This window comes from Coffea arabica, chromosome 7c (assembly GCF_036785885.1).
Source record: "Coffea arabica cultivar ET-39 chromosome 7c, Coffea Arabica ET-39 HiFi, whole genome shotgun sequence".
Taxonomy (NCBI): Eukaryota; Viridiplantae; Streptophyta; class Magnoliopsida; order Gentianales; family Rubiaceae; genus Coffea; species Coffea arabica.
In genome coordinates this window covers 9,831,772-9,853,939 of record NC_092322.1, presented here as the reverse complement: position 1 = coordinate 9,853,939, position 22,168 = coordinate 9,831,772, and the positions used below count along the sequence as shown (strand labels likewise).

Here is a 22,168-nt window from a genome sequence, read left to right as displayed (position 1 = left end):
CTGTGCAAAGGGAATGTAGAATATGTGGTTCTCGTTAAGAGGGGTTTTAGCTCGTTAGAAAAATCCATCATTAATTGGGGGGTTCCATTTATCAACCTCTTGAGGGAAAAAAAAAATCTGGAAAGTGACTAGAGAATATAATGGTGATTTGATACTATATTAAGCATGATATAATGAAAAAGAAAAATTTCATCTATGAATTGCTGATAATCAATTAAAAATGCCAGTGTTGATGAGGTATTAGTCTAGTGGCTAGATTCGAGACGGCCATATTAGAAGTTTTGGGTTCAAACTCTCCTGCTGCTCTCTCTTCATTTGTTTTAGGTTTCGCTCCTCCCTTGTTGGAAAAAAAAAAAAAAAGAAGAAGAAGAAGAAGCCAGTGCCACTGAGAAGGATACTTGTCTAGCTGCAACATGCATAAGATGGAAGTTGTAATCATTAAATCAACAGGCAAAAGAAGAAAAGAAAAGGACAATCAACCAAACAAACGTCAAAAAGTTGACAAAAATGAGAATTACAAGTTAACACAATAGACACGGCGCCTTCACCGCTAATCGCTTTTCGTGATTATATTTTGTATGTCGTGAGATTTCACTATTCGGGTGTCAAATTCCCAATATTCACGGCTTAAAGAGTGCACTTCATTTCCCTATTCTGCATCATTCTTCCGTTCAAGTCCTTGACAAAATCTTCTTATAAGTATATATGTGAACTCTTCTACTCCCATATCAACATTATTCTACTACCACAATATTCTAGTTTCAGCAAGAAAAGAGCAAGAGAAATATGGCATTGGGTACTCGTCCCTGCAGCAATGCTGGTCTTTTCTTGATTTTCTCATTGCTCGTGTTTATTACATTTTCCAGCGTAGCTGAGGTAATGAATGAACCACATTAGTTTTTCTTTCTTGCACTACTTTTTTCTCTAGAATGTGTAAAATTGAGTGGATAAAAATCGCCATTAACATTTTTTTTTCGATTTTGTTCATATTTTCCTTCTTTGTAGGGCTACAATCGCCTTCATCCACGAGGTACGTTTAGTTTCGAATTTTATTACCTACAACCAAAAAAAAAAAAAAAAAATCTGATTTTTCTCTTGGAAAAAGAAGGAAATTATATATGTGTGTTTGTTGTTTGACAAAATTGTGCAGACTGCAGTCCGAGATGCACATACAGGTGCTCAGGAACATCACACAAGAAGCCATGCATGTTTTTCTGTCTGAAGTGCTGTGCAACTTGCTTGTGCGTGCCTCCGGGTACCTATGGCAACAAACAAGCATGCCCTTGCTACAACAATTGGAAGACTAAAGAAGGAGGCCCCAAGTGCCCTTGATTCTTGTCAATCACAAAGTTGGAGAGAAGAAGACAAAGAAGCCCCTCTAAATATATCTATATATATATATATGATTCTCAAAGGCTTTAATTTTGCTTATGTTTTTGGTCAGAAAAAGGGCGCAAGAATTTTCCTTGAGTTTACATTGAGCTGTGATAGAGGATTGGGAATACTATTCCGTTCCATGATGCTTCCAGTAAACAGCACCCTAGCTGCTTTATTTCATCATTTCAGTTGGGATTGGTAGGATCATGAGACAGTTTGGTTAGATGTGATCCGCATGTATTGATCTATATGCATCTATCGCACCATTGCGAGTGAATTGAGATTTTTGATACTGTTTCAAAAAGTATAACAGAGAGTTGAGATAACTGACATGTATCTATGGCAAGGAGCTAGGAAAGAAAAGAATTTGCAGCTCAGCCAATAGTTCCAGTAATCGGTGCAAAATCATTGACAAAACAAAATTTGGGGTACAGAAAATTCAGATAAAAGAAAGAAACTTCAGACTGCTGTTATTTAGGCTTATCGACCGGGAACAGGCCCTCAGTTAGTTAACCAAATTCAGGCATAAACACGCAACCCTGAAGCCTAAAAGTTAGCGTCAGACTATATGTTGCTCTTGTCCTCAAGAACCAACTTGACGCTATTCATGTCACCGTGATTCAAGACTCCCAGACTCTCTCTTTTTTCCTTGACCCTTGCTTGTTCGGATTTTCCCATGAAAGAAAATAAGGGTCGTCAGTGGCAAGAAGTCTCTGCCCACCAAGGCAAGCAAGTAAAATACTACTAGGTCCCTTGTGTCTGGCATCCTGGCTAAAGGCGCAGTTCAGGCCCAATCGCACGAGGAGATTAGGTGCTTTAAATGGTAATGTGAACCATTTCCAATAGCCGAGATATCTTCTGGCTTGGGAAATCAACATCCAACAGTTGGTCGAAAGCCTTTTCAACTAATAGCTTTCATATTCTTTACATATAGTTCTCTACAATTTACCAATTCTACGTAAAACTATGCTCGTTACATCACACAGTAAAATCTGCATATAGTAATAATGTGGTAGTAGCAAAAGGTGCAAGTGTGACGAGGACAGCTAGAATAGACTTCTTCTGGTGTCTTCTTTTTTTTTTTTTTTTTAATAAAAAAAACTCCCTCTCTTCAGTCTTCCCTGTCCCTAATTCCTCCTTATCTCAAATTTGGCTGCCAAATTCGAATCCTGAACCTTGGGAAATATTTTTGTCACAATTTGTACAATAATTTTATGTGATACTTTGAGTGTTCCCTCTTACATCAGGAAAAATGAAAAGGAATGATTTTTTCCTTTTATAAATTTGAGGCTTGTCAACTAACAATTATTAATAATTTCGACTTGAACATTTTAAACATACAATTACAGTGTACAGTCCTTACGCGGGTGGTGGAAACGTAGTAATTTGCACCTAGTCTCGTGCAATTGGGCAAATTTTTAGACCTCTCCAATGTCCAGACTCTATGGTTGGGTAATTTTTAGAACGAGCAACACTGTACACTGAAGTTTTTTAATTCTGCATGTCGCATTACATAAAGGCTGGCTAACTATTAAACTAACCCAATATATTAGGTTTGTTTGGATAGAGTATTATTTGAAATAATTACTGTAATACCTTTTTGTAACGTAATGTTAAGGGAAAATCGTCCAAAACGTCCCTCACATTTTGTAAAATGACTTTTTTCGTCCCTCACTTTTAAAAGTGTAATTTTATGTCCTTTACATATTCACATCGGTCAAATTTAGTCCCTAAGTAGGTTTCCGATCATTTTTTTGCCGGAATCCATCACGTGCAAGGCACGTGATCATTTTTTAAGGGTAAATTTGTCAAATTATATTTTACATAATCTAATCTATAGTCCTCCACATTTTATAAAACAAATTTTTTCGTCCCTCACATTTCATAAAATGATTTTTTCATCTCTCACATTACACAAAATGAATTTCTCCATCCCTCACATTTAAAAAAATGAATATTTCCATCCCTTACTAATTATGCGTGTAAGGGAAACCCTAAAAAAAAATATGTGTGTGAATACATTTTTATTTAAACACATATATATGTCTATTTGATTTTACTTAATAATACGAATAGCATAAATATATGTATGTGTCTATTTGATTTCACTTAACAATATGAATACCATATATTATACGTGATCATTTGATTTTATCTGGTATTAGCTAGTAAAAAATCTTGCATTCATTGTCAAGTTGGCCAATAAAGCTATTTTCGGTCAAAATACAATAAGAATATGCAAATTAAGGTTCTATTGGTAAATATTAGTCATAATCATACAAAAAGAGAAGATAGCCCACAAGTTGGGCCCAATTACATACATGTGTTTATGCTATTATTATTAAGCAAAATCAAATAGACATATACATGTGTTTAAAAAAAATGTATTCACACACATAATTAGTGAGAAATGAAAAATTCATTTTTTGAAATGTAAGGGATGAAAAAAATTATTTTATAAAATGTGAGGGACGAAAAAATTTATTTTATAAAATGTGAAGGACTATAGATCAAATTATGTAAAATATAATTTGACAAATTCACCCTTAAAAAATGATCACGTGCCTTGCACATGATGGATTCCGGCCAAAAAATGATCGGAAACCTAGTTAGGGACTAAATTTGACCGATGTGAATATGTAAGGGACATAAAATTACACTTTTAAAAGTGAGGGACGAAAAAAGTTATTTTACAAAATGTGAGGGACGTTTTGGACGATTTTCCCTAATGTTAATATAATTTGTTTGACATGATATTTTTTTTCCATTACTCACAAAAAGATCAATAATGATTCCCACTTAGGGTCCGTTTGTTTCAGGTGAAAATGTTTTCCAGGAAAATATTTTCCTAATTTCCCGTGTTTGGTTGCACAAAAGTTATTGAAAACATTTTTCTCTGTAAAATATTTTCACTCATCTTATGGAAAACAACTTCCCTTCCAAACTTACTGAAGTTGTTTTCCGAAATGCATGCGGGATGCCTGTAATATATTCCAAACTTACTGAAAACATCTTGTAGTATGTTCTTTTTTTTTTTTTAGTGTAAACAGGAGGATTCGAACCCAAGATCTCTTCCTTACATTCCCTCCCCCGTATCACCCAACCCAACCCTCCTCCTAGTATATTCAAAAAAAAAAAAAAAAAATCTCATCCTGCTCATCCTATGCTAGTAATTAATTATGTATAATAGAGACATTCTTTTCTAGAGAAACTTTCAGTAATGAGAGTGCAAGATATATGTCACAATAAGCATTGCATGTGATTGATATTTGATACTAAATGACCAGCAATTTGTTTATTACTTAAGGAGATATTTTTTTATTCATGTATACATTTCTCCAAGATTTTTTCAAAATTAAACAATGAAATAAATTTTCTTATTTTGCATGGGAAGAAGTATGTAGTTATAATGTGTAGAAAGTAAAGATAGATATAAAAGTGAAAATATTTCAAAAGTTAAACAAACACCAGAAAAATGAAGTAAGAAAATATTTTCAATAAGTTAACCAAACACCTGAAAATGATGAAAGGGAAATGATTTTCATGGAAAATTACTTCCACGGAAAATATTTTCCCAAGGAAAACATTTTACTTCCAACCAAACAGACTCTTAATCTCTAATGATTGCAGTTCCGATTACAAGTGAAGCTTTTTATCGTTTAGGCTAAATTTCATTGTCACAATTTTAGTAAGGTGCTAGCATGGTTCAAACTTGGAATTTTGTGTACGCTGGCACTTCAATTTCTTTTTATTCCATGGAGAATTGATATTCCATCTGATTACATGCACTGGCTTATCCATTCCTTCAGAAGCCGACACTTCCAGGGTCCGGCTCGTTCTTTTTTTTTTTTTTTTTGGCAGAATTTTCTTTGGAATTAATTTTGTTGTATCCTGGAGTCATGAATCATGAGTGAAGTGCTAATTAAACGGAAAGTTTTTCCGTCTTACCGTATTAACTGCAGAAAGTGACAGAGTATTTGTTCCCATCCTAGTTTTGGAGTCTAGCGTTGGCAATTGACGCGCCACGAACTTAGTTTGTGGTTGGAATTTCTTGCGATCTTTGCAATTTCTTGGTCCTCCACAGTCCTTCAGGCTTCAACCCCTGCCTATTACAATTGGAATGCTGTAACTTAACTCTGACAAATATAATTCCACTGTATTCTCACACTCCTGAGTCCTACCACCTCTCTTGATTGTAATCTCCTTTTTGACCAAACGGTGAGTGTCACCTAAACTGCTGCTTTTCTGCATTTTCTTCCACTATTTATTAACTGTTGACATTCCAGACGTTTTAGTTGAACTTGCTTAGTCTCTTCTTTGTGGGTTTTGTTTATTCTTCTCAACTAGTTCTTGAAGATTAAAAGTCGAATAATGCATTTAAGAATTGATCAGGGCCATTTAGCTTTCTGTTTGTATTCTTGCAACCCTGTTAGTCTGTCTGGCACCTGTTTTTATGTGAAGCTTAATTGTATTTAGACTAGTATAATATTTGATTAGGCTAATATCTTTAATTCCTGGGAAATCTTTTTTGTAGTGGATTTGACTATCTTGGTTACCAAGAGATGTGAAAATTCTGTCTTGTAATAAGATTAAGGATATCTACTCAGTAATCTAGCGAAGTTGATTGAAAGAAGATGATGAAAAGAAGATTTGGTTGCAGTTATGGTAATATTAGTAGCGTATTACTACATCTCATGTTGGATTCTAGTTAACCGACCTTTGTTTTGAGTATTCAACGTCTTTTCAGTTCAATTTCTCGAATGTCTGCTCGGAATTGTGGCATATTTCATCAGATAAATTGAGGTTTCTAGTTAATGTGTCAAACTTTGCCAAATTGTTCAAATCGAGAAATACTTCCAGAAAATAGGGATTTGGAAATGACTTCAGCTAGCTTTGATAAAGCCTAATCCTTAGAAAGATATCAGGAGACTACAAAGAGTTTTCACCATATCAAATAGTCAATGCCTGAACTATAGCGTCAAGTTGTTTTGCAGTTGATTTCAAATGCCGTTAAGATGCTTGTGAAATGCTGCAAATTCTACTAATGAGCTTGTAAAACAAATAATGCTTGTGAAGATTAGTGTCAACTTCTCTAAATTAAAATTTCTGCATTTTTCCTTGGAGGTGAACTGTAATTCAAATTTTTTTTTTCATTTGTTTCTGCTTTTAGGTTTTGCTGGGGAAAAGGCTATCTTGAATATTCTGCTTGCAATCTCGTCATCTCTTGACTACTGTGGTGACAAAGGACTCAACAGGGTTTTCATTACCTAATAGAACTATGGCTTACAACGGCATTGCTTATTCATCTGTACAATCACCACAGCATAGTAAATTATCCGCCATTAATCAAGAAATTGATCCCAGCAGACGAAGCAATGGACACCTCTCTCTTTTTAAAATGAAGTTCTCTAGCAAGGGCTTCTGGCATTTACGGGGAAAGCTAAATAATTTTGTTGCCTTCTCCCGTGGACATCCTATATCATGCCATTCAACAAAAACTTGCAATTCTGAAACAAGAGAGCGTGTCAGACACTTAGATGATTGTCCCGATGTATGTAGGTATGAGTGGTTTATTTCCATTCAGATATCCTATTTAGCAGTCATCTATATTGCAGTTCTGCTTCTTGATATTGCACTTACAATTTGGGAATTCATGTGACTTTCCTACATAATTGCTACTTTTGATACATGAACAAAATAAATACGGTCTCTTTTAGCACACGTCACCCAGTATATAATCTATCAGATTTCAAAACTTTGGGAGGCTTTCCACCAGAATATCAATTGTCCCAGATGTGAAGTCAGTAGTCACCATTAGGCCAATTTAATCATGAGATTGTCGTGCTTGGATCGTCTAAAAAAAACATCTACAAATTACTTGTCAGATTTTGGTTGGATTGACATTCCATTCTGCTTTTCTAAATTCACAGTGTTTAGATACTCAATGAGATAATTCACCTTTCATGTTGTCAATGAAATTATATAGGAACAGAATCTCAAAATGTATGTAGTACTTGTACTGTTTCTCTTTCTTCACCCCTATCCAATGTCACGGTTTTATTCTTTCCACATTTTCGATTTTTACCATGTTCAGTGTAGAATCAATTGTAAATTACTTTAATTCTTATGTATCAGAGAACGAGTTGAAGATGACCATCCTGTTGGGCTTCGAAGAACTGTTTCTTCAAGTCAGGGATTAGCTGAAGCCTGCAAATATGTTTGTAATGATGCAAAGTTTGTGAATGAGAGGGCTAGAAATGACATTGTATTGCTTTCTCGGTAAATTTAATCCCCAACTGTTCTTGGATAAGCTTTTGCACAACAATTGTGGGTTCAATGATCACATAATTTTAACTCTTCTTTATGTAGAAGTGTTGTTTTCAGGATATTTCTTTTATTCTATGGGGAGTCCTGTTGTTTTCTTCCTTATGCCTAAAATTTTACACTATTACTAGTTCAAGGCTCTGAGATTCGCATATCAGAGATGCCTAAAATTCAGTTTTCAGAGATTGCATTGGCATAGTCATGATTAACTTAGAATCTTGAAACGATTCCTGAGCTATCTATAAAAGATAAAGAGATGACTAATATTTGATCAATTTTTTTATGGAAATCTGACCAGCAAATAAGTCCTTATTCTTCATTTCTCAATATTGAAGGGTAGATTGAATTATTTGAAACGTATCAAACAGTAACTTTTTGGTAGATTTTCTCCAACTTTTTTATCATATTCTTGCATGAAATATGTAATACATTTCTGTTCACAAGCTATTAACAATACCTAGCATTCAAGTGAAGCACCTGCTGACAGGATTTTCTTTCTGTTAGAGGCATAATGAGATTGGATGCCCGTGCACGCCAAGACATTGCTTTTCTTGGGACAGAGTTCCTCAAGCTCGATGGTAAAAGTTCCTCAGCTGTCCCTTTCGCTCTAAGTATGATGAATAAGAACAAACACAACGAGTTCTTCACATCACTATTTTCCCGTGTTGTGATCTACTAGTTTATGTAGGAAAAAGAGGCTTAAAAGACTGTTTGAATTGATCTTTGTGTGTTGACCATCTGAAATGTTGCCTTTCTCCCTTTGTTGTGTTTACTCTTCTATTTTTGGTTTCTTTACTTGCACAATTTGGTTGCATTTAGGAAATTTCCTTATTACAGATGCAAGGACATGCATTCCAACGTATTGAACTTTCTTCTTGACCAAAAACTAAAATGAAAGAAATATGTCAAGAAGAAAAGGTCACTGTGAAGTTTCGTATGCAGGATTGCTCAAACGAAATTCATGGTCCATGTTAGATTTGTCATTAATTAAGTAATCATCAGTGTATTTAGAGAGTTGACTTCATTTCTTTGATAGCTCGGGCCAGGGAAGGTACTGAGAAAATTGACCATGATGTAAAACGTAAAGCTGAACGGCTTCATCACGTTGCCATGGTAAGGGATTATGATCCGTCAAATTGTCACTGAAATTAGGATTTTTTTTATAACTGGAACTATCTTTTCCTGGGTAGATTTCTGAGTTGTTTATGTTTTCCTCGCCAGATTCTGAAAAACAAAGCTCAATCAAAGCTAAAAAGTGCTGCCGATAAACATTGGAGTGATGGTGCTTTAGAGGTTTGCCCATTGTCACTTGCTGCAATCTTGATTTGCGGTGTCAATGTTTGGGTGGTAGCATATTGTGATTGTGTTTTTTCATATTGGAATGGATGGTATAATTAGAAGGGCCTCTTTATTGTGGTCTTGTCCCAAACGGTATCCTCCTTGCAAAGGAGGCATATTAAGTTAATGGGATGCAATATTGCGGCCACATTGGCTGACTGTGTCCTTGATCTAAAGTCAGTTTTTGTCTTTCCTCTTTGACGTTGCTTCACCGAATGTTGTTAGGTGAACTTATTCATCTCACAAATTCCTGTGATGTTTTATTTATTATATGGTTAGCATTGTTTTAAGCACATATAGTTACTATTTTTCATACTCAGGCTGATTTAAGGCGTGCTGACTTTGCTGCCAAGCAGCGAGCAATGGAAGATGCACTTATGGCTCTGGAGGTATTCATTCCAATCACCATATATTTTCAGATAAAGTGACTGGTATACCAAAATTTTCCTCTAAATTAAGATTGCACTTTTCCCCTTTTAATATTTTTTTTTTTGTTGATAATTTTGCAGTTGGTCATGAATATTCACGACATGATGGTGAGCAAGATGTACAAGTTGTAAGTTCCCTTGTTTGTATCTCAGCCTTACACTAAGTTATTGTCATAAAATAACTATCAGAAGTTAATCATACCTTGAATCCCCGCACATGTTGACTCTGTGGAAGGCAGTCCTTCAAACAGCAAAAGAGATTCTCTAAACAAGAAGGCAGAGCAGATTACTCTTGAAAAGAATGGAAAAACCCATGACTTCCTCCCTGGTGAAATATCTGCAGATCGTATTACTGCTATTCAGGTTATTTCCGAAGCTTCTGAATTTTGACTATCATTTTAGAGGACCCTCTCTATGCATCTCACTCGTTGATGTGAGGAGAAGGTTTTAACATATATCACTTGAGATCTTCATGATGGATGTACAGGATGCTTATTTGAGCATAGCATCTGCACTGTCAGAAGGTGATGGAATTGACTATACTGATCCTGAGGAGGTATGATGTACGGGATTGCTTGCTTTAAAGTTGTTAATGTGCTTGATGGAATTCAGACAAATTTCTTAGCGATGTACGTCCTATATTCTGTTCGGAACAGCTAGAGTTCTTGGTTGCCACTCTGATAGATCTGGACGCAATGGATGGCAAAAGCAGTGTCTCGCTGTTGGCAGAGTGTTCAAGTTCCCCTAATGTCCAAACCAGGTAAAGATAGCATAGGATCAATTGAAATACAGTCCATCATTTCATTTTTGTGGTGAAAATTCTACTTGTGCTATGCAGTACCACTAGGAGATTAAAAATTCTACTAGGTTCTAGCATGGAGAGGGAATATACTGCCATATTAAAATGTTTTAAAACAGTTCCATAATGCATTCAGCCACATATTCCCCATCTTCTAGAAAAAAATTTGAAAATAGTCCTGCATTTATATTTGTACAAGTATATGTGTAGACAATCAATTAGGATGCTTAGTTTTCGGCATTTCTAGAGCAGTCTAAGCAAGGTGGTGGTTTAAATCTTTATATCATGCATATTATTAGAATAACAGGTCAGTTCATCTATGCTGTTAAACAATTCTTTAGTTTGATATCCAGTATCTTGCACTAATGTAGGTTCGTTTTGGCTAAGTTTGGTTTAGTCCTTGTCCCTTGTTATGGTTTGATTCAAACAGCTTATGCAGTCTAGAACGTTTCACCTCTTTTTTGGCTAATCATGTAACTCAGAGTCACTTCCCCTGACCTCTCTACCATGACTTTGAACCATTCCTTAAATTCATTGTTTTTCTATTCTTTATTGGACAAGAGTTTCAGTTGCTAGTCAGCTTAATTGTTGGTTTATACTCTCCAATTTCTATAATCAAATCGAAGTCTCTTAGCCCGTAAGAAATATGTCTACTGCTAGGATCCAAGTCTGCCATCACCATAAATTGATAACTGAAATGCATCTAATATACCGTACATTACAGCAATTAGAGCAAATTGCCCGAGTAGCCACTAAACTTTTCGAATAGCCAACTCAACTATTAATAGTATGTTAGTACTCACTAAACTATCAAAAGTGCAAGTAAATTTTGGGCCATTCCATCTAATTTCACCATTAGTTCTATTATACCTAACTATTCAAAGTATGTCTCGTGAATCGTGCGGACCATTAAATCTGGCAAGGTTAATGGTGGAATCAGACCGAATGGACCAAAATTTGTACGTTTGATAGTTCAGTGGATAAAAACCTATTATTATTAATAGTTGAATAGCCAAATCTTAACTATTCAAAAAGTTCACTGGGTACCTGGTTAATTTGCTCCAGCAAATAATATTCTGAGGGAATTGACTGGTAGTTGAGCAACTCTGACAGTAAGCCTCAGTGGGGAGTAGGAACTAATTCCAAGCTTACAATTTGTTCCTGCTTATATTGATTCCTAATCTTTTGTTTGTATTCTCGTTACAGAATTTGGTTTATTTAGCTGTGATGATAGTACATTTCTTTATTCTTCTGAAAATTCTGACGTACAGGAAAGCATTAGCAAATGCATTATCAGCTGCTCCATCAATGTGGACTCTTGGAAATGCAGGGATGGGAGCCTTGCAGGTATTTTTAGCTTTCTTCTGGCTGCTTCTTTCCCCTTCTTTTCCTTTTCATTCTTTTAGCCATCTCATACGTCCACATCCTATTAAGGGTCCTTTTATTCTCCCGCCTACAGAGACTGGCTGAAGATAGCAATCCTGCAATTGCTGCTGCAGCATCTAGAACCATCAATGAATTGAAAAGGCAGTGGGAAATAGAGGAGGGAGACAACTGGAGGTTCATGGTGAACCAAACACCAGGAGAGGAGCCGGAGAGGAATGAAGATAATACAGATTAGGGGGGATTCTAAATTCTTACTCTAGATAGTAAAGGAGCTGCTGCATCGTTGGTTGATCATAATTCATAAATTTCCCCAATCAAGTCTAGTGGTGTAAGGAGTGACCTGTTACCTGTGACTTTGGAACTAATATACTGAGATTAAAAGAAATAGAAAGAAAGGTTTTCTCCCACCAAAAAAAAAAAAAGGGAAAGAAAGAAAAAAATTAAAGAGGGAGGAGGGGTGGGGGGCGGCAAAACTATCTTCTATATGTTGAATATTGCTCTCGAGTACATGGATCCGTTAACAGCTAGAAGATTAGGAATGTTTTAGTTCAAACACCATTATGAGAACAAAACTTAACTACCTTGGATATCAAAAAGCCGTATTAAGTCGCACAAACGTGCATTTCATCATGTAAAGCAAAATAACTAACCCAAAATTATCTTTAAAAAACTCAGCCAATTTGTAAAGAATGCGAACCGTGTGTTGGTTTCAACTTCTCATAATATCATTGAAGTGACATGATTTAATCTTTAGAAGTAAAAATTAGATCACGATACAAAGCTATTAGCAGCAAGAAGGTGAACAACCATGGTAGAGTTCTCTTGGCAGTTACTGTATATTGCATTTGGGAAGAACACATACACATTAGATGAAGATGAGGGGTGGGCATGGATTGGGTACCATTTGGCTGATTTGACTCGTATTTTTTGATTAAGTTATTTTTTGATCCTTAGCTATTTCGCATATTAGTTGGTATCTGATTATCGGATACCTGTTGTTGAGATATGGTTAGGTCAACGGGTATCCTTCTCGTCCTGCTGGTTATTTTTTTAAAAAATGATTTATATTAATTTATTTTTATATTTTACATATTCATCTAAAATTTAGCAAAGTTTTTTCAGAAAAAGTCTCTTGCCAAGAACAAACGTGCAAAGAGAATATAAGAAAAAGGAAAAGAATTAAAAGGATTCAAAATAAATGAAAATCTAAAATAAGTAGTACCTTTTTAAAGATATATATATATATATATATTACATCAATTAAACTCTTTTCTAAAACACATAAGATCATGATCTCTATAAATAAATCTTGTAAACAAACTATAATCTTTCATATTTGTAGTACGATTTATTCAATGAAATTACTTAATTAGATAAAAAAATATTATTTTATAGTATATTATGAAAATAAAAATTAAAAAAAAAATATATATATATATATATATAGGGAAGGTCGAGTACTTGCAGGTTCTTAATCCTGTGACCCAATTCTACCTGCATATAAGCATGTATCAGTCTCTCTTTTGATCAGGTCAAATAAGACGGATCAGGTACTCCATTTCTTGGATCAAATCGGATTGGGGATAACGAGTTTTTGGATCCACGTGCAATTTTGCCCACCTCTATAATAGACCAATTGAAAAGCAGAATTTTGAGTGAGTAAGATATAAGTTGTTCTCCCTATAAATTTAAGAAGAACAACGCAAACTAATGGCTCCAAAGGGTTTGGTTATTAGCTCATCAGATTTTTACCTATTAAATGCTTCAAGTTGGGAGGTTTTGATTATTAGTTTGTGAGAGACTTGTGCAATGATAAAATATGCGTTTTGTGAGTTTCTGGTTTTGTGCCTCGGGCACGCCTTTTGTATTCTGTATTTGCATCTCATCAGGCACTGATAAATCCTTACTCGCCCAACCCAAAAAAAAAAAAAAAAAAGGAAAAGAAAAGAAGGTGAACAACTTATTTCACACGAAAAACTTTTACAGATCAATCTGAAATTGTTTTTGCATTGGCTCTATGTATACATGCTACTTAAGCGATAAACATTCTTGGTTCCGTTTATTTTTTATTTCCAAAAACCCAAACTTTCAATCAGTTTCTTTTAACTTGTTTATCTGATTTTAGCCAAAATTCCGTCCTCGAGTATACCTTGCCCCCCATGTATTATGCTACCTTCATTTCCCTTTATACTTCTCTTCTATGACAAACAATAGCCTCAACTTAAAGCGTTGTTGTTTAGGGTAAAGAATTGTACCAAAGGAATTAAAATTTAGAACTAATTAGTCACACTCAGGACAAACCAAACCCCTTCATGCAATGCAATTCATCCAAAATTGCTTCCTTATTATGCACGTCACCAATCCAATCCATCTGAATCCTCCATCAAATGATTCTCACCCTCCAATGCTTTTCCATTCCTCCAATCTCAACCATCCAAATTCTCCCAATGGATATGACATTATTTGGAAAAAATTGTTTGAAAGAACAGTGTAGCATTTTTTTTTGGTACACTACAGGCCCTATTTGGAACCTGAGTTTTTTGAGAGTTTGTCTAAAACTTTACTGTAGTGCACTGTAGAAGTTTTTGAAAAAATTTTGTAGAAGTTTTTTGTAAAATAAAAAACTTTTTTGTAGAAATTTTTGTAAGGTGAAAATTTTAGAGAAGTTTTTGTGAAGTGAAAAACTTTTTTTTTCCTCTCTTCTTCTTCTTCTTTCTTTCTTTCCTCCCCGTTACCTCCCAACAGCCGCCACCTCTCCTCCCTTTCCCCTTCTCCTCCCTTCTGCCCTTCGCCCGCCACTGATCCCTTTCCACCATCCCTTTCCTCCCCCCTCGGCCTGCCACCCCCTTGGGCCGCCACCTCTCCCATTCCCTCCACCACCACCCCCTATGCCTACCATCCCTTTCCCCCCCTCTCCGCCGCCCCCCTGCTGCCCGCGACCCCCTCTCCTCGCCATCCCCCATGCCTTTTCCCCCAACGCGACCCCCTTCCCCCGCCACCCCCTGCCCTTTCCCCAGCTTCTCCCCAGCACGACCCTCTCCCCCCGCCACCCTTCTTGCCCTTTCCCCAACGCGACCCCTCCACCCGCCACCCCCTGCTCTTTCCTCAGCTTCTCCCCAGCACGACCCCCTCCCCCGCCCCCTGCCCTTTCTCCAGTGTGCGCATTCTCCACAGCCATCAACAAGTCAGGCGCATCTCCGCAGGATGGGGGACGAAACAGTGGTGGTGGTTGAGACCGGCGGTGGTGGTGGGTTGGGACGGGGGGTGGAAGAAGAAAAAAAGGGAAGGGAATTTTTTTTGTGTGATTTGGATATTTTGAAGTGTGTAAGTAAAAAACTTTAAGAAGTTTTTTGGGGTTCCTGTAGCAAAAGTTGTTAAAAAACTAGTAACTAAAAAACTTGGTAAAAAACTAGGGTGCCAAACAGGAATGTATATGAAATAAAAACATAATACAAAGTGAATAGTATTTTTTTAATGCAAATTATAATAACCAAATAGACTCCTTATTTTTTCTTTGATTTTGCAAATACGAGTATAAGCAAGCAAGGTCCTTTCGTACTGTATTTTGATCTCGAAATGTTAATTTTTGTACTTTAATTAAAAAAATTATTGTGTCATTAGTACAGAATAGAGTTCATGGAATAAAAGTATATCTTTTATAAATTAAAAGAATTATTGGTTTGGGACATTAAATTTGAATAAAAAAGTTGAAAAACCTAAACAGTGGGTTCTACGTCACATTAATGATTTTGGCAAAATTGTTTGGAGAAAGTATATAGGTGATAATTAGGTGATAAGTTTTTTCTGAAAGGAATTAGGTGGAAATTTTAATGTCTATTTTAGTGGGCTTAGCCCGTTTTGTCCGGGCATAACATTAAACTAGAAAACCCCCACCTAAAAGAAATACCTATTCCAGTGTCTTCTCTTTTTGGACTCTTGACAAAATTTACACACTCCACACACACACACACACTCTCAGTCGGCGAAGAAGCCGTTTCAATGGCGACTGAAGTTGGTAAACCTCCCTCGCTCCCTTCATACCCACAGGTAAAAGAAAGCCACAACCCAAATCCAGAAAATTCCCCATCAAATTTCAAATTTTTTTGCCCCTTATTCTTGTGCATGTACTGCTAAGAAATGGAGCTGACCCCTTTAGTGTGTTTTTAATTTCACAAATCTGCTAAAATTTCGTAAGTTTTAGGTTTCTTCTTCTGATTTCCGGATGAAATTCGTGTGGGTTTTTGAGATTTAAGGATGATCCCTTTTTTCTGTCTGATCTTCTTTCCATATTTAGGGAGAAAAAGCAAAAAAAAAAAAAAAAAAGATTGCTGTTTTATCTTTCGTGCTTGGATTTTTAATTTTTTTACCTCAATTTTGCTTTTGCTACTGAATTGCTGTTCTTCATCCAAAAATTGAAAATGGATACTTTATGAAATTTTCTGAAAGTGGGGGAGAGAAAAAGAAAAGAAATTCCCTTTTTTTTTTTTTTGTTAAAGGGGAACTAAAGAAACAATTTTTATGTGACCCCCTGTTGCATTTGCAGCTAAAAATGTGTGATGTCCAACTCTAAAGTTGCTGGTATACCGTCAGTTTGGACCACTCCCCAATATTTCAAATTTACTGCATTTTTCCCTTTTTCCTTTTCCCAAGTTCGATTAAAAGAGCGGAATTTCTGTCGCAGATGATTTTTGAAGCCATGAGTGCATTGCAGCAAAAAGATGGTGCGAACAAGACAGCAATTTCCAAATACATAGAATCAAGATATGGAGACTTGCCAGCTGGACATTCGAACTTGCTTTCAGCCCATTTAACCAGAATGAAAGATACTGGTGAAGTTGTTTTCTTCAAGAACAATTACCTGATTCCTGATCCCACTGCCCCTCCGAGGCGGGGCCGTGGCCGGCCCCCAAAGCCAAAGGATCCTCTGGCTCCAGGGGCAGTGGTGCCTTCTGAGCCAAAGTCTCGTGGCCGCCCAAAAAAGGACCCCAATGCAGAATCTGCTCCTAAGAAGCCGAAGCCGGTTGCCCCTTCTGCTCAGCCTGCTGTGTCGAAGACTGGGAGGCCTAGAGGTAGGCCTAGGAAGGTGCAGCCTCAGTCTGCAGGTGGTGGTGCGGAGGAGAGCTGAAATTTGGTTTATCTGATGAGATGCTGATGATATTATTAACATTATTATTATTATTTGGAGTTGAGTTGAGACTTGAGAGTGGCCTTCTTTTGGTTCCGAGGGAGGTTGGCTTTCAAGTTTCTGTGTAATTGGTGGTGACTTTTGTCGTCGTCTTTGTAGTTTAATTCTTAGAATCTTAGATGCATGTAAATTGGGAAGTAGTACCTGGTATTGCTACTGGGATCAATCCACCTAACTATTAGGAATCATCAATTTGCCATTTGGTACTCGTATCGTATGCCGCCTATCTTATCTAAGGAATTGTCTTGCAGATTGGTTCTTTTGTTTGTTCCTGTCGCGATAATTGTATGTAAATTTGCATTTATTCTTTGGCAACTATTCGATTTCCTCTCCAAGTCCAAGCATTTGTTTGATTGCGGATAATGGAAGTGGAATAGATAATGACTAGGATGATGTTTGGACTTTGAACAGTTTGAACTGAGGTTTCAGTAATCACTACATGTAAAGCTAATGTTCGGACCAGTATCTCTTTGCGGATGGTGCTACTACTATTATTCTGTACAGACTAAAGCAACAGACGGTCAACGAAGAATGACTGATGTCGGTTGCTTACATTTGGTGTTTGTTGTCGGGAACAGTTTTCTGGGAAAAATACTACTACTTTTTTTTTTAATATAATTTACTAACCTAACCCACTGGTACTCCTGCTCAGAAGAGAAGCCTATTCTAGAAGATCGGAGGAACTTGCATTTAACCAAACTCAACCTACTTCTACTCCTACTCTCTGAGAGAGAGAGCCTATTCCAGTGGGTGGGTCGGGGAACTTGATGATGGGACTGAACCACTACTACTAGGGATTGAAAAATACACTACTATTTGTTAGCTTCAAGTATAATCATGGATTCTTTTGGATAATGGGTGAATCTTGTGATATTTTAGATAAAAGGTTGATTTGCAAGGAACTTGTATGGTTATAATTTGCAAAAACAATGTGGATATGGTATCTCCATCCGGGAAATAGTCTAAACAACCTGATTATGGATGATGGTACTCTTTGTCTTTGTCGGAACCACCAAGAAGACCCCACTTGGAATCTTTGGTTTACTAATAATCGGCTTTTCATCTGGGTTCCCTCCCTAGATTGTTGGAATCTGCTTCTTCTCCTCCAATAACAATTATATTAATAATTCTTGGAGTGCGAAAAAAAAGATACTACTACTACTGTTAGTGCGTAGCGCTGATGATGAAGCGGGATCCAACCCAAATGACTTTCGGAATTGCCATAAAGAACAGTAGGGCAATCTGCCATTGTGAAGGGTTTAATGTTTTGGGAAATGTATTTCCTCGGGAGATATCTCTCTGTTTCAGATAATGGAACAACACTTGGCTTACAACCAACTGGATGCTAAGCCAATTACAAACAGTCTTTTGGATATTATCGCCTTGGAACACAAAGAACTCCCCATGCAGTTGAGTAAAGCTCACTAACTGCTGCTGCAGTATTCAAAATCAATAAAACTCTACATGATTGACCACTATCCATGCTTTTCAGTCACTGTGTTTGGATTGTAAGTTATTTGAAATATTTTTATTATAACACTTTTTGTGATGTGATGTATGTGAGATAAAAAGATAATTGGAAAGATAAAAAGGTGTATTGGAAATTGTAATGGTGATGTCAGCAAATATATTTGGCCAAATAATTGGCTATCCAAACACACTAGTATTCCAACTGGGCTTTTTTTTTTTTTTGGAAACAGTGAATTTTCTGTCTCATTTGTTCACATTTTTTATTATATTGTTATTTTTTTATAAATATTATATTTTGATTCTTTTTTCTTTCTTTCAAATCTAATAATAATTAATTGAGTAAAAAATAAATACAACAGTCTCAAAAAATGTAATATATAATAAAAAATAAGCAATAAAGCAAAAAATTCATTAAAAATCTCATTTTTTATGCATTTTGATTTTTTGAGTTTGTTTAATTTTGTGTATTAATTGATTAATAGTATTGAATCTTAAAGAAATAACAAAAAACTAAAATATGATGTTTACGAAAGAAAAATAGTAATACAATAAAAGGTGGGACAGAAACTCATGGAAACTCTACTATCTATAGGAATTAACTCCAGGCACTCTGCCTTGTTTGGACAGCCAATTTTTTGCCGGAAAATTGCGTCATTTTCCGTGATCACATTTTCCTATTACCTTTTTTCCTCACATATATCAAATCACTACAGTAATTTTTCTACAAAAAATCCTAGAAAATGCAATCCAAATTTTGAACAATTACTGTAGCGAGTCCTTTGAACAATTAAAAATTTGAACAATTACTCCTGTCCATAGGAAATAACTATTAGACCCCTTCAATGTCTCTAGTCCTTTTGCCTCTAATATTTTCTAATTCAAAAGTGGTTTTTTTTTTTTTTTTTTGGATAGATCTAATTCACAATATTGTTGCTTGAAAAATTGTACATTACAGAGAACAAATGAAATTGATAATCATGCGGGACTTTTAATGTGGCGTGTGCATGGGGGCCCAGCCAAACAAGGGATATTTAAGCACATAGCCCCAAACATCAAAAAAACAAAAAAAAAAAAAATCATTTCAAACATTTTGCCCAGCAAAGTAGATGCCTTAATCCACGTCACCGATCCATGTGAGCCCAGAATCAAACAATCCTCACCATCCAATGATTTTCCCTTCCTCCAATCTCAACCATTCGATTTCAACTAGAATGCACAAACCTGAAACCCCTTTACTTTGGTTTCTTTATATTTTCTTTTCAGTCCCTCTAAAATGACCAAATAAATAATAGTGTGTCGATAAGCTCTGTTCCCCTCACCAAGGACTCAAGTTTTACTGTTCTTTTCTCTTGGCTCTGAAGCTGACGCTCTCTTAACAAAATTACGCACACTCACACACTGCTCAGTGCTCACTCACAGGGCGAATCAAGTTTCAATGGCGACTGAAGAAGTTGGTAAACCTGCTTCCCTCCCTCCATATCCGCAGGTAAAAATACCAGGCATGAACTAAATTGTAGAATTCCCTATTCAAGCCTGTTCAGATTTTACTATTCTTTTTTTTTTTTTTTTCAAATCTGCTAAATTTTCTTTATTATCAGATTTTTTTCTTTAATTTTCCAGAAGAAATTCATGTGCCTTTTTAAGATTTTATACATACCCTTTGTCTGCTGTATGATTCTCTCTCCCAAAAACAAAAGCTTGGTAATTTACATCTATCTATTCGTGGATGCACAATTATGCTTTTGGCGAGTTTTGCCCGAATTTAGATGTTCTTGCTGCAAGAAAAATGGGAATTTTATTTTTCCAAAAATGGTAAAAAAAGCACTTGTTTACTTTTATAAGGGAAAAATAAAGAAACAATTTTTGTGTAACCCTTTTTGTCTTTGCAGCTAAAAATGACTGGTTTCCAGCTCTAAAGTTGCTCGGTACCATTTAGTTGGACCACTTCTGACATTTTTTTAACTAGAAAAGCAGATCAGTTCATTTCCATTTTTCCAAGTTGAATTCAAAATTTGAATTTTGTTGCAGATGATTGTCGAAGCCATTGATGCATTGAAGCAGAAAGAGGGGGCAAACAAGTCAGCAATATCCAAATACATAGAATCAAAGTATGGAGATTTGCCAGCCGGACACTCCACCTTACTCACCGTTCATTTAACCAGGATGAAAGAAAGTGGTGAACTCGTTTTCTTCAAGAACAATTACCAGATGCCTGATCCAACTGCCCCGCCCCGGAGAGGCCGCGGCCGTCCCCCGAAGCCGAAGGACCCTGCTGCTCAAGGGGCAGTGGCTTCACCACCGAGGCCTCGAGGCCGCCCAAAAAAGGACCCCAATGCTGAGCCTGCACCTAAGAAGCCCAAGCCAGCAACTGCCCCGCCTGCTGTTTCGAAAACTGGAAGGCCTAGAGGTAGGCCTAGGAAGGTGCAGCCATAGTCTGGTTGCTGGCCATACAAGAGAGCTGAATTTGAATAGGAAAAATGGAAAGTAGAGTGGGGGAAGTGCTGGTTTTGTTGATGATGTTAACGTAATTTTTTAGTTGAGTGGTCTTTTGATTTGGAAGGATGTTGTCTTTAGCGTTTATGCGATTGGTGACTTTGTAGTTTGGGTTTAGAACGTTAGGTGGATGTAAATTAGTATCATTATTGTTACTTGGGTTAATTGATGATGTTTGCTGTCTTTAGGAGTTAACTTAAATGGTACGGTACGAAAATCTGGTTGCTGCTAATATGCTTTGGATGATTATCGTTTCTCGGCTCTTTGTTTGTTCCTTTGGTGATCAGTGATAATTTGCGTAGTTTTGCATGCATTATTTAGCAATTATTCAGTGCAATAAGAGGAGGTAACAGTGAAAGGGTAGGCAATAATCTCAATGTCCAGGCAATTTATAATTGCTGGACTATTCGGACTAGGGATAAAGATAAAGAGTAGATAATGACCTCGGTGGTTGTAATGGTGGCTTTTTCTATCTTGTTCGTAAGGTTACATGTTGAGCACAACAAAATGAGAGGTAGGCTTACTGTAGAAAGTGTAAAATTTTGATGCTAATAAATCTTCTGCAAATTAACCACGCCTTTTATCCGACACTACAGAGGGATTATTTGATTATTAAGTGGGATGGATTTTGAGTCCATTGTCACTTTATAAATCCACTAGATACCCGTGATGAGATATATATTATTGTAAAGTTGATTGATTATATGTTGAGCTGCCGGTCGAAGAGAAATGGAGGGAAACATAACTTGGGAGCTTCAAATTTTAAAAAATTTGGATAAAGGGTGAATGTTAAGGAATTTTTTACGGGGACGAGATCTGCAAATAGTACTGCTGAAAACCAGTGTGGATATGATGGTTTATCCATCCACGAATCAGTCAATTCCATTATGTGTAAATTGTATCAATGTCGACATGTCTTTGACCTGTCAAGAAAAGGGCAAAAAAAATGTCATTTCTTTGTGCAAACGGACCCCACTCGGAATCTTGGTGTCCCCAGATTGTTGGAACCTTCAGCTCCTCGGACGAAATGAAATGAGTGGGGAAAAAAGATGCCGTTAGTGCTCAAAAGGTTGTTTGCAATCCCCGTAGCGATCACTGCTGACTGACTGTAGATATTGGCATGGGGAATAAAACAGTGGAGTTTGCCAAATTTTTGAACGTTAAGGTTATTTAATAGTAGTCTGTATTTGCAGAAGATTCTATCTACTGTCGGATAATATGTACAAGAGGATTCCGAGCAATCAAGAAATCCGAACACCTGTCAACAAGATTTGGGTGCTAACCCAATTACGGACTAGCATTCCATTAATTGACCTCAGTCTGAGAATCGTACTTTTTGAAGATTCACCCATGAATAAAAGGGATGAG

The 22,168-nt window shown here is 36.4% G+C and overlaps 4 protein-coding genes across 7 annotated transcripts; all 4 read left to right on the top strand.

Annotated features, from left to right (window-relative positions):
* The first annotated feature begins 683 nt into the window (after positions 1–683).
* LOC140010312 (protein RSI-1-like) lies at positions 684–1,687 on the top strand. The gene is made up of 3 exons (XM_072056871.1): positions 684–876; positions 1,006–1,030; positions 1,151–1,687. The coding sequence occupies exons 1-3, from the start codon at positions 787–789 to the stop codon at positions 1,330–1,332; spliced, it is 297 nt and encodes a 98-aa protein (XP_071912972.1). The 5' UTR covers positions 684–786; the 3' UTR covers positions 1,333–1,687.
* Positions 1,688–5,150: 3,463 nt separating this feature from the next.
* On the top strand, positions 5,151–12,047 carry LOC140003926 (senescence-associated protein SPA15, chloroplastic-like). 4 transcript variants are annotated; one of them, XM_072057700.1, is made up of 14 exons: positions 5,157–5,595; positions 5,912–6,042; positions 6,548–6,936; positions 7,513–7,656; positions 8,206–8,279; positions 8,738–8,814; positions 8,923–8,994; positions 9,360–9,428; positions 9,549–9,595; positions 9,707–9,830; positions 9,955–10,023; positions 10,124–10,227; positions 11,538–11,613; positions 11,726–12,047. In XM_072057700.1, exons 3-14 carry the CDS (start codon positions 6,656–6,658, stop codon positions 11,885–11,887), a joined length of 1,299 nt encoding a protein of 432 aa, XP_071913801.1. In that variant the 5' UTR covers positions 5,157–5,595; positions 5,912–6,042; positions 6,548–6,655; the 3' UTR covers positions 11,888–12,047. The 4 variants fall into 4 exon arrangements, with proteins under 4 accessions (XP_071913802.1, XP_027078591.2, XP_071913801.1 ...); XM_072057701.1 differs by lacking the exon at positions 5,912–6,042 and having other exon boundaries at positions 5,151–5,595; positions 11,701–11,868; XM_072057699.1 differs by lacking the exon at positions 5,912–6,042.
* Positions 12,048–15,522: 3,475 nt separating this feature from the next.
* On the top strand, positions 15,523–17,096 carry LOC113701424 (HMG-Y-related protein A-like). Its single transcript, XM_027222076.2, has 2 exons — positions 15,523–15,699; positions 16,334–17,096. Exons 1-2 carry the CDS (start codon positions 15,652–15,654, stop codon positions 16,775–16,777), a joined length of 492 nt encoding a protein of 163 aa, XP_027077877.2. The 5' UTR covers positions 15,523–15,651; the 3' UTR covers positions 16,778–17,096.
* Positions 17,097–19,604: 2,508 nt separating this feature from the next.
* LOC113701321 (HMG-Y-related protein A-like) lies at positions 19,605–21,054 on the top strand. The gene is made up of 2 exons (XM_027221907.2): positions 19,605–19,793; positions 20,336–21,054. The coding sequence occupies exons 1-2, from the start codon at positions 19,743–19,745 to the stop codon at positions 20,738–20,740; spliced, it is 456 nt and encodes a 151-aa protein (XP_027077708.2). The 5' UTR covers positions 19,605–19,742; the 3' UTR covers positions 20,741–21,054.
* The last annotated feature ends 1,114 nt before the right edge of the window (positions 21,055–22,168 follow it).